Source organism: Pezoporus flaviventris, unplaced genomic scaffold, assembly GCF_033815535.1.
Source record: "Pezoporus flaviventris isolate CSIRO_AGI_PZ_B2104156 unplaced genomic scaffold, CSIRO_AGI_Pfla_v1 ptg000010l, whole genome shotgun sequence".
Lineage (NCBI taxonomy): Eukaryota > Metazoa > Chordata > Aves > Psittaciformes > Psittacidae > Pezoporus > Pezoporus flaviventris.
The window spans coordinates 2,819,963-2,831,981 of NW_026892558.1; the positions used below are offsets into that span (position 1 = coordinate 2,819,963).

Genomic DNA, 12,019 nt, shown 5'->3' on the forward strand with positions numbered 1-12,019 from the left:
TGTACCCCTCAGTAGATTTTGCATTAACCTTCATTAGTTTTATTTTTTATCTTGCTATTTGTCTCCATCACTGGTTCTGCACAAAGAATACAGCACTAGACATCAGTCATGTCTGAGTTTGCTTGGAGCAACAAGGTAGGCATAGAATCATAGAATCCCAGACTGGTTTGGGTTGGAAGGGACCTTAGAGCTCGTCCAGTTCCAGTGCCCAGCCATGGGCAGGGACACTTTCCACTACAGCAGATTGCTCCAAGCCCTGTCCATCCTGGCCTTGAACACTGCCAGAGATGGGGCAGCCACAGCTTCTTTTTAGTCAGGTAGACTTTGGTGGTAGATTTTGAAAGCTGCTTATGTTTGGCCCAAATTTAGTCACACTGAAGGCCAAGAGAGTTTTCTCGCTGGTTTCAGAAGAAACTGAGCTCACCCTTGCTGTCCTTTGGAGCCAAGTTAGTCCCATCCTGATCCATTTGAAGAACTTGCTTCTCAAAATCATTGACATGACATATGTGAAATGTCTGTGGTGTGGCTCACCCGTGTGATCTTTGTGTTGCTTAGTGCCACACATAATGTAGCTTCATCCTGGGCTTTACTCCTGTTTCTCCATGGAATGGACTGAATTGTTATTATTTGTTTTTTTTGAACTGGGCAGAGTAACAGGGTGGTCACCTTCACATTTTTGTGCTTGTGCATTGTGCATTGTGACTGACCTTTCCTCAAAATACAAGTTGTCACCAGGCAGGTAGCAACCATGTAAGCTGAGCTGCAAAAATAGTTCTAGGATATAATTAAAAATAGCTCCAGGATAGTATTTGGACCTGAGGGGTGAGCTCTGAGTTTGGGCATATATCTGGCTCTGTAACTCACTGATGTTTTCAGAAAGCAAGGCTGAGTGTGGGTCTTAGTTCATTTAATGGCCATGTATCAGCGTCAAAATTTTCACCTTCTTCTCATCTATTTCAGCTTTCAAGGCCAGGAACTAAGTGACCTGTTCCTCTTCCCTTGGGCAGTGAATATGCAGTTTCAGAGCTTTGCATATGGATTTTGTTCCTCTTGCGCAGTAGAGGGTCAGTGTACCAGGAACCATGGTTCAGACATGCTTCCAAGATAGCAGCACAGCCTGAATCGGTTTGTACTATTATGTTTTGTATCAAACTGCTGAGTTATTAATGTGTTGGGATTTTTGCCTCTGTTCTTGCAGTCAACAAATACGTGGTCCGCGTTTTTACTGGTGAAGTTAGCGGCAGTGGAACAGATGCGGATGTCTTCATCAATATCTTTGGTGAGAAAGGAGACACAGGTATTCAAATGCAAATCATTTCCTAAAATACTTCTTCCTGCTTTGCAGGCCTGCTATCTGAACAACACACAACAGCAATCTGGCAAAGGCAGAATAATTTGGCTGAGTGAAGGGCACAACAAATGGTGGTGTTAGCTCTGGGGTTTCTCACATCCACAGCTTCTGGAAGCTGCTTCTGCAGTGCAGCAGTTGTGGCTGGAATGTGAGAATAACTGAAGTTACCTATCACCAAAAAAACCCAGACCTTTGTGAAACACAACATAAATCACCAGTGTAAACCAGTGCAGTAAGTACCCATCCACTGAGGGATCCAGCACCAATGTGTATTTACGGTGCATGCAGTAAAAGCTGCATGTCCCACGTTTCTGTGTCACTGGACAGATGATACTGTTTTTTTCAGTGGGGCAAAGGCTGTGACTGAGCCTTCTTGGCCATTTCGAAAGATAATCTAACCAAGGTTTATATTAGCTGGCTTTAAGTTGGGAGCTTATTTCTTAGTTCATTTAGTTATTTTTTTATTTTTATTTGGTTTTTGTTTGTTTTTTTTTTTCTGCAGATTGTATTGCAAAAGTGATCTGGGAACTTGAATTTATGTTTCTTAAAAAATATTTTTAACTGACTAACAATAAAAGATGTACCCAGACCAGAATCTATGGAAAAGAGTGTGTAGAAATTCCTGGAGACCCTGAGAGCAAATATTCTGTCTCTTCCATACTGCACCTATCCTGTCAGATTCAAGAAATAATGATATGATGTCTGCCAAGTGTCCTTGAACTGATTATGAAATGTAGTGGATAGGTCTCATCCTTGATTAATTCATCTGATCTCTCTGGAGACATCTGAAAGCTGGAGTCTAAATCTAAGCTGGTTGTCCAGGCACTCGTATCATATCTACACAGAGAAATAACAGCCCTAGAAAACAATTCATCCTCCTAAAGTAAGAGGGATAGATTTACCTCTAACACCTTTCTTGCACTGGTGCCTTGGGTGGGTTCAATCCCATTCCCAGCATCATTCACACATAAACAGTTCTTGATGCAACCTGGGTCAGAAGGCCAAGCTCCTCTGACATCGGGAAAAGCTAATAGCCCTGATTGGGTCCTAATTTGAAAATAAATCCTTCCTGTGCAATGCAGCAAAGAATCCTGTCCTGAAAAGTCAAAGTCTGCAGCCTGTGACCAAAGCCTTTTTTTAAACCGTTTAGAAATTTTTAAAGACATTAAAAATAAAAGGGAAATGTGGTGGTTTGGAAAAAAAGACACAAAAGCCATCTGTATATATATTTCTAAAAACTCTGAAAGCTGTAAGTAACTGACATCAGAGCAAAAAATCCTGGTCTTTTGTGTACTCAAGAAAAGCTACCTTTTTTATTAGAATATAAAGTTCTCTGTCTTAACCTTGAATCATGGTTTCAGAGAGCTGTTACCTGGAGGATATTTAATTCAGTCAGTTGTGACATTCCTAAATATTTCTTCACCTACAACACGCATGTGCCAGTAACCCCTTACTCTTTGGTTTTTAATCTCTTTATTTTTTCTCAGGTGTGAGGAAACTGGACAATGACAAAGACAACTTTGAAAAAGGAGCTGAGGACAAGTTCACACTTGATGCTCCGAATTTGGGAAAGTTAAGGAAAATTAACATAGGGCATAACAACAAGGGTGGCTCTGCTGGCTGGTTCCTTGCAAAGGTTAGTTACTTCTGAGACATTTAAGATAAGCATGTTGTGGAATCAGAATACCTCATTTGCTCTCTTGGTGGTCTGATGCCGAGAAATACAAGGATGTTTGCTGGCGAATCAGGTCCCTGGCTATGGAGAACGGCACAAATCAAGTTTTCACCTTTCCAGAAGTATCCTCTCCAGCACTTTCTTTTTCTGCAGAGCCAAGGGGGGTTGATGAAGCGCTGGCAGGAGCCTGGTGCATGCCACTGTGGCGCATCTAAATCAGGTGCAGCAGATTCAAATTGGGTAGTTATAAAACAAGGGATGCTCTGGGTTAGGGTAAGTTGTCGAGCATCTCAGGCAACTTTGTGGCAGTGAGAAAATCCAGCTGTGAAGATTTAAATCTGCCTGCTCTAATATTTCTTATGTCTCTGCCATTGCGGTTTCTTTGACAGATGAGGGGGAACTGTCCAAGCCCCTTCTCATTCTGTTGACTTGACTCATTACCAAGATAGTAAAGATACCAGAGCCTAAGAAATATCTGTTGAGTCTGTTGACACTGGAAATTTGAAAAGACTTATAACCTGGCCACATTTAAGTGATTTATCATGGGCACAGCAAAAGAGATATACCTGCCACAAAGATACCTTTCTTCCACTTTCATCCTCATTTTAATCTCCTGCTCTAAGTCGTGAAAGCTCTAAGCAGCTTTTAGTGGAATGGTTGAAGGAATATTTTAAAAGAAGAAATGTATGACTGCTCTTTCCTCTAATCTCATTTTCTTTCCTCTGCTGGTGTAATTTAACACAGCTGGCTTTAATCCACTGAAGATCTGACCCCAAATTTATAAATCCTGGATGAGAGGGTGGTTTGATGTATCACTAATGCAAACATTAGCACATACTTTTCCACCACCACCATATGCTGCACAAGAAATTTTTATGTTGGATGTCCACAAAAAATGCAGAAGATAAAAAAGAAAGCTCTTGTGCCCCCTGTAATAAATAGAGTGGGAGGACGGGGAGAGGGATTAGAAACCCACAGAGAAGGAACCTTATTCTCACATTACAGATGAAGTCTGCAGGACATGTTTTCCCTAAGACCCAAAGCCTGAAGTAAGTGACTAGTTGCAGGCAACACCCTAATCCTATGTTCTGCACAGGAACAGCTCAGAGGTTAGTGATTAAGTAAAAGGCAACTTTTGCCTTGCAAGTTCAACTGGAAGCTTGGACAAATGAGCTGAAACAACCCAGTTACCATCTACTGTTGGTAGATGTTTTTCTTTAATTTGCTCCGATACTTGGGAGTGCTGTCACTCCTGGATGAACCTGTTAAGCATCACTCAAAGTTCTTCTCATGTGTCTTGTATTTTCAGCGTGGTTTATACTCAGGGCTTTTTTTCCACCTCTAAATATATGGATAAACATATTAACAGGCACCCAAAGAGGATCAGATGGTAGAGGGGGGTCTAAGTGTTGATATTGCTCCAAAGCCTCATATATTTTAGTCTGTAACACTCCAGCACAGCACTGCTCACTCATGCTGACAATCCCAGCCCTGGCAGACGCTGCTGTCTGTGTCTACAGAGACACAACAAGGATCAGTAACACTACAGGAAACAGCGCAGTGTGGGTTGAGTGACAAGAGGGGAAGTTCTGGTTCCCAAAAATGGTTTCACAAATCTATCAGAAAGGACAGATTTCATATTTTCACTGTTTGCTGAGAAGGCAGAGAAAAGTGGCAATGACTTTCAATCCCTTATAGTGATTTTGGGTTTTTATTTCTTTAAGACATAAGCCACGAAGGTGAATAGACATTTTTTATTTCTTCTTTTCTGGCTGAAAATGTTCAGTACTCTTCACTGCTTGTTTAAAACACTGCAGTAACTCTATGACAAGATTCAGGAATACAAAGCAAGATATTGGTAAGAAATCCCTCTGGAGGAGGTGCAAGAAACTCCAAGCAGTTAACGTTAGTTTATCTAGCATTAAAAAGGAAGATTGTTTCAATAAAATATATATCTACATAGGTTCAAGAGCTAAATCCTCCCAAATAAAAACTATTCCTACTGTGAGGTTTCTTAGCTGTCTTTCCAATGATTCCATCCTGGAGTAACAGAGTGGGATCACACAATTTCATTAGGTCACACAAGCTGATCTGATGGTCTTGATTTGTCCTGAAATTCTTTGGTATTATTTTGTAACAAAGCTCTAAAACTGAGAGAGAAAGAAGACAGCCTGTTCCTAAAGCAGATCAAAGAGCTGCCATTCAGCTGATGGAGAAGGATAGCCAGCAAACGGGCTCTGGAGGGAAGGAAGACAGACCAGCCAGCTGGTCTTGCTAGCAGAGACATCTGGTCTCATACATGGTGAAAGACGCAGATTGAGTTCACTGGATAAAAAGAGAAAATAAAAAAGCCTGCTTTTTTTACTCACTGATTGTCTGAAATTCTATCAGTACTTAATTAGGGAGCAGAGAGGGATCTGCCTGACTATTGAATATGTTAAGCACCAGGTGAGAGAGTTTACATGAAGCTTCTGCTCTTTTTTCACCCCCTCATGTAACACGATAGCTTTTCCCATGTTATTTCACAATGTGCTGTTTCTTTTCTCTTAGGTGATTATAGAAGACATTGGCAACAAATGTGTGTACCAGTTCCCAGTTGGACGCTGGTTTGCTTTAGATGAAGATGATGGAAAAATCCAGAGGGATATTCTTGTTGGGGGCACTGAGGCCACAGGTAAAGTTATGGGTTGAATCCATGGTGGGTAATATGGAGGTACAAAAGCATGATTAATGCTACTAGCTGTGCTTTTTAGAAGGTGGAATGTGTTATGCTTAGAGACACCTGCAGTGGACTGTCTGCTGGTGACAGAGTGTTCTGTGTGAGGGTCCATGAACTACCATTGCATTTCCCACCTCCACATCTCACTAACGGAACTGCACAGGTCCTATCACCTGATGATAAATCCAGGTTCAGCCTGGAGAAAAGAAGGCTCAAGGGAGACCTTACTGTGGCCTTTCAATGCCTTATGGGGGACCAATAAGAAACCTGGAGAAGGGCTTTGGACAAGGACCTGTAGGGACAGGCCAAGGGGAATGGCTTTAACCTGCCCGAGGGGAGACTGAGATGAGCTCTTAGGCAGAAGCTCTTCCCTGTGAGGGTGCTGAGGCGCTGGCACAGGGTGCCCAGAGAAGCTGTGGCTGCCCCATCCCTGGCAGTGTTCAAGGCCAGGCTGGATGGAGCTTGGAGCAAGCTGCTCTAGTGGAAGGTGTCCCTGCCTGTGGCAGGGGTTGGAACTGGATAAGCTTTAAGGTCCCTTCCAGCCTTCCAGCCTTCCAACCCAAACCAGTCTATGGTTCTATGCAAGGGGCTGATGGACGGATGGTGAAAGATCCAGCTTGTACTGGATCTTTCATGAGGATTCAGAAAGTGGATTGCTATTTCCACAGTCCCATGTATGCCACTGAGTAGTGTACATTGTACTTCAGGTTGTGTTCTGGAGAGCTGTGCATCCTTTTACAAAACAAGAAAGGCAGACCTGAGCCTTAGAAGGGGCATTTTTACTGTCCAACATAAAATAAGTCTCTGTTAAAAGAAATGTGGATGTAAATTCAATGAAAGAACTTAACATGAGGCAGAATATTATTTGGATAGAGTTCTGCCTGTATTTATTCATTAGCATAAACGTTAACACTATGATTATGCACATAATAGCTGTTCTTTACTTCTTTGCATGGTCTTCAACATCTGCAGTCCTCATATTCCCCCCTCCGTGTGCTGAAGGAATGTGGTCTGGGTGCACAGTTCTCACTGCAGGATGCGAGGATGCATGCTGGGAAAAAATAGGGGAAGATGGGAGAGAAATCAGAAAAAAATACAATTAATTTACTAAAAGATTTTCCTATTTTTTACCATTCATGACTGTGCTTTTTTTTTTTCCCCCTACTCTCATGAGTTTTATTGAAGATATTTGCATAGCAGAAGGTGCTTGAATACATTTTTAAACATAAACTTCAAAGAGAGATTGTTTGAAAGAGAATGAGTTCTGATGTTTCTACTTTGTCTCAAGTCTTTATTGAAATTCCTGGGTAATTTAAGAAAAGAAAGAACTTAGCTTGGTCCTCAACTGTCTTATACATGCTCCCTAAAACACTGTTATAGATACAGAGGTGTCTCTTTATTTGGTATCATGATATAGGTCTAAAAATGGTTGCCAGTGAAAGAGCCTTCTGGGAATTAAGGCCTCTAAGAAGAAATATTATCTTTCTTAGATCAACAATCGGTGTAATTAGAACTGGACATGAAACAACCAAACTTGTACGCACATAGACTTCTTTTCAGAAATGCTTTTATTTCTTCCAGCTGGGATCATACCTCTCCCAAGCCTTGTTTTGCTGCGATTTTTAAGGTCTCACAGTGACAGTGAAGTTCCTGCTGGCTTCAGCAGCATTGTAACATTTGTGGCGTTACAGATCTTGCCACCATTGTTTAAAGCAACACTTCAACCTCTGACATTTTTGGGTGCTTGGTATACGTCTCAAAATCAAGTGACTTAGTTGCCAGTTCAAATTTTTCTCCTTTCTTCACCTATCACCACCATATGGTGGTGGTCAAAAACCCTCACACATTTTCCATGTGACAGGGAGTCTGTGTCCACAAACCTGTTTCTCTTGGACAATCTGAAGGTAGCTGTGAGTTTCTCAGAGGTGTGTGTGGGACAAAGCAGAAGAAGCATTGCAGTCTGTGTAAGTTGAAAGCTAAAAAGACCAATGGAAAACCAGTAGAGCTCAATGTAAATCCAATCAGAATTATTGCTCTCAACCTTTTTTCCTCCCTTATTTTTTTCTTCCTAACCGAATTCCTGATTCCTTCAGGTATCGTGTACAACGTTGCTGTAGTGACAGGAGATATCAGAGGAGCTGGCACTAATTCCAAGATCCACATAATCCTCCATGGGTCCAAAGGCTTAAAGAACAGTGGGAAGATTTTCTTGGAAGGAGGTGAATTCGAGCGTGCCAGGACAGATCTCTTTAACGTGGAGATAGCTGCTCTTCTCAGCCCGCTCAGCAGAGTCACCATTGGGCACGACAATTGTGGTGTCAGTTCTGGCTGGTATTGTGAGAAGGTGAGGCCAAGCTGTTTGTCTGTAGACAGCTGTCAGGCCCTTTCCCATTCATGACCCCAACCCAACAACCAAATAGGGTTAAAAACCCCCTGAAATAAAACTGCATTTATTCAGATGAGAATATCCCTGGTTTAACAAGTCAATATTATACATAATGTATGGTAGTAGCTGATTTTCTCAAAGGCACACTAGATGCATAAGTCAATCACTCTCTAATTTGGTTGATTGCCCCTTTGCAGTCACAGAGATAGAGATTATTGTTTGCTCAGTGCCAAAAGCACCTTCAGATGTTCGCCCAAGGGGCCAGGCAGAAAAGCAGTCTTGGATTATGCTGAGCATGTCAAACTTATCATCTATATTCAAACTTCTTTCAAGTTTTTAGATGCTGTTTTCGAGCTCAGAAAAAGAAGTGGCTAACCACAGCTGTTACTGGGAGGTAGTACAGCAAGATGTGATGTGAGGTCACGTACAAGATCAGCAGGAGGTAATTGGAGGGTGGAAAGGAAGGCAGCTGCATACCCTGAAGCTAGGAGCAAATACAGTTTTCTTGGAAAGGAAAATCAGTTTAGGATGTGAGTTAGGGGCACGAAATTGCTCCAAGGGCTGGAGCAGCTCTGCTCTGGAGCCCGGCTGAGAGAGCTGGGCTGGGGCAGCCTGGAGAAGAGAAGGCTCCTGAAGGGGAGACCTTAGAGCAGCTCCAGTGCCTGAAGGGGCTACAGGAGAGCTGGAGAGGGGCTTTGGACAAGGGCCTGTAGGGACAGGCCAAGGGGAATGGCTTGAACCTGCCCGAGGGGAGACTGAGATGAGCTCTGAGGCAGAAGCTCTTCCCTGTGAGGGTGCTGAGGCGCTGGCACAGGGTGCCCAGAGAAGCTGTGGCTGCCCCATCCCTGGCAGTGTTCAAGGCCAGGTTGGACACAGGGGCTTGGAGCAAGCTGCTCTAGTGGAAGGTGTCCCTGCCCATGGCAAGTGGTTGGAACTGGATAAGCTTTAAGGCCCCTTCTAACACAGACCATTCTGTGATTCTATGTGCTTGAAGGCTTTTTGTGTCTTGTGCTCCCTTCAAAACCCTACTGTGCACTGTTGTGGTTCAGGGCATGTGCCGCACACTGATACAGCACTGACTCACTGCCTGTTCTCATTCCCTTCCCCTTGTGGTGTTCTACCCCTTCTTTGCTGACCCATTTTGATCTACTTCTGGAAAGTGGAAATAACGGCACAGATGGGTTCTAGCTATACCCTAAATTGGGAATTGTGCAAACAGTCCAGTTCATGTTGGTCCAGAAAACTTGATTTTTGTGAGCAAAAGCAAGATCTCTAGCTGTACCTTTGCTTCAGTCACTTAAGTTTTCAGTATCAGGGTCCTGTGGGCTGCCTGCAAAAGAATATTCACCTTCCCAATCTCTTTTCCTAGGTGGTGGTTTATTGCCCATTCACTGGTATTGAACAGACCTTCCCCTGTGATAAATGGCTGGATGAAGATGAAGGAGATGGTCTTATAGAGCGGGAACTCTATGAAATGGTCTCATTACGCCAAAGAAGACTGAAAAGTAAGTACAAGTGCCCAGGAGTCTCCTGAGACCCCCATACATGCAACAGCAACCTGACTGTCACCCACACAACATGTCATGTAGTAGACCTATGGTGAAGTAGATGCTCAAGGAAATCGAGTCCTGTGTGAGTATCAGCTTTGAACATCCTGGTTTGGGGAGTTTAAAATGAAACTTTAAAAATATTTTGAAGAATTTCAATCATTTTCTAAAAGGAAAAAGTGGGACCTGGCAGCCTTCCTAGGTTCATGGGGCTTTGGGCTGCCTCTGCTGACATTTCACCTTTGCAGGCAAGCAGGCTATGCTTCTTATTACTACAGAAGCAAAGCTTTCTTCTTCCATATAGAAACAAAACCCAAGTATAATTAAAATACAAACATGAAGGAAAACAGGAAGAAAACCCAGACTCTTCCCTCCAACTTTTTAACTCTTGGCCTAAGAGAAAAAGAACAGGTCTTAGTCCTGTCCAGCTGCCAGAAGTGCCTCCTGAGGCACACCAGTGCTGCATTTGAAGCCTCTTTTTCTCTAGAGCGAGGCAATGACACACATTTGCTGGGAGGTGTTGCTCTGTAATAACTAGGGCAGCATACCAACGTGTCCATCCATCCACACACGGCTCCAGCACCCAGCCTCACTTGCCACACAGAACTGATCACTGCCGTCTTGCCTGCACCAGTGTGTATGTGTAAGCAGAATGTTTTAATTAGGATAATACATCCAGTTTAATCTGAATGCTTTGGGTGGGCTCCTGCTTAAACAGCACTTCATTTAAATAAGCTTTGTCTAAATGTTAGTCAGTGTTAGAACCACGTTGCTTCCCTGACTCGGTCCATTTAACTAAAGCTTCTGCAACCTTTAACCCTCTATTATCAGCTCTGACTGTTATTGACAGGCTAATTCCCTTGCTGCTGCAGTGCAGGAGATAGAGAGCATTAGCCTTGAGAAATTTGTGACCTTTATCTGCCAGATTATAGAAGCGTAAGACTTGGAGTTAGAAAAGACCTATTATGTCATTTTGCCTATCTCCCTGTGCATACAGGACTGTCCGTTTCTGTAGAGATGATCAAAGCTTGGTTCAACCTCACTTCGGGTATCCATGATGAAACGGCTGCCTGCACAGCGTTTGCAAGCTGTTCCCCCTGTGGATTGCAGCCCAACATATAGCTTCTATTTATTCTCAGCCTTTCCCCCCCCCCCCCTTGTTATCTCAAATGCTATCCTGAAAACTGTAATGCCAGGTCTAGCCCTCCAGGGTGCAAACTATCCATGGTGTTTGTGCCCTGGGGAATATTCACTCTGGTTCTGAGAATTTCTAATCTGCTTGGATCCCTTGATGTGAAGGGATAGGGATTGGGAATGTGCCCAGAGAGCCCTGGGAGGATGAAGATGGGTATTTGGGGATATGCTTGGTCTGCTCCAGCAGCTGCAGACCTAGCTCACCCACTTTTCTCCCTGTGTGGCTTCTCCCTGACATCCCTCCATCAGTAACTTAATTCTGGTACAAGTTCCCTGTTCCCCATCCCTGCATGCCTTGCTCCTCGTTTCCTTCAGCAAGAGATCAGGGAGGCCAAACCAGACAGATGAGAGAAGTCTCTGGTGTCTGAGTTGCCCTTGCTCTTTTACCCAGGGAGAGCAGGACTGCTGTATCACATGTCATGCACAAATTTGCCTTAGCTTCATTTCTGCTCAGATAAAACTTGCTGGTGTTTTTCAGGAAAGAGTGGTCATGGACATCATGCATATAGGGGCAAAACTTTTTCTAGAAGAGAGTTCCTTCTTTCCCCTCAGTAGCTGTTGCCTCTTTTCCACAGTCAAGTGCTGAGTACATCAGTAAGGATCTAATTTATATGCATGTCATTTCATTTTTGTATTCCATTCTGGGCTCTGAAGGTCAAGCCATGCCGATCTGGGCTCTGGCATACCAAAAGAGTGAGCAATTCTTTCATTAAGATTTGTTAATAATTCAGCTGATGTCTGAGTCAGGAAAGAAGCCTGTTCCCTCTTCTGTGGGTGCTGCAAAGCCTGCAGAACTGAAACACATTATTACCAATAAAGAATGAAGATGAGGGGCTCTTTAGAGGAAATAATGTCATCTTTACATAGGTAACCATCCCCTGGTATGAAAACCACGATAAAGATGCTGCAGGTGGACTGCTTTTATAGACAAAGTGTGCAGCTAAGACTTAAAGAGAGGAAAATGTTGGAGCTTTTACATGATCTTTGGGCATTTTGCTTAGAGTAGCACAAGTGTTAGCTGAAGTCAGGTAGGATTTATGCATGTAAATAACTTCAAAACTTTTGAAAAATACCTATATGTTGCTCTGAGCATGTTTGCCCCACATGGTGCAGACTGGCTGGAGATACCTGAACGGGATCTTAGCCT

General features: G+C 43.2%; 1 protein-coding gene across 1 annotated transcript in view; it reads left to right on the plus strand.

The window, feature by feature from the left end:
* LOC133267870 (proline-serine-threonine phosphatase-interacting protein 2-like) overlaps positions 1-12,019 on the plus strand; it is a 349,308-nt gene that overhangs the window by 58,940 nt on the left and 278,349 nt on the right. The window contains exons 5-9 of the mRNA XM_061450555.1: positions 1,199-1,297; positions 2,839-2,987; positions 5,577-5,700; positions 7,839-8,089; positions 9,501-9,636. Of these exons, the coding sequence (XP_061306539.1) occupies positions 1,199-1,297; positions 2,839-2,987; positions 5,577-5,700; positions 7,839-8,089; positions 9,501-9,636 (759 nt within the window). The remainder of the gene's footprint in view (positions 1-1,198; positions 1,298-2,838; positions 2,988-5,576; positions 5,701-7,838; positions 8,090-9,500; positions 9,637-12,019) is intronic.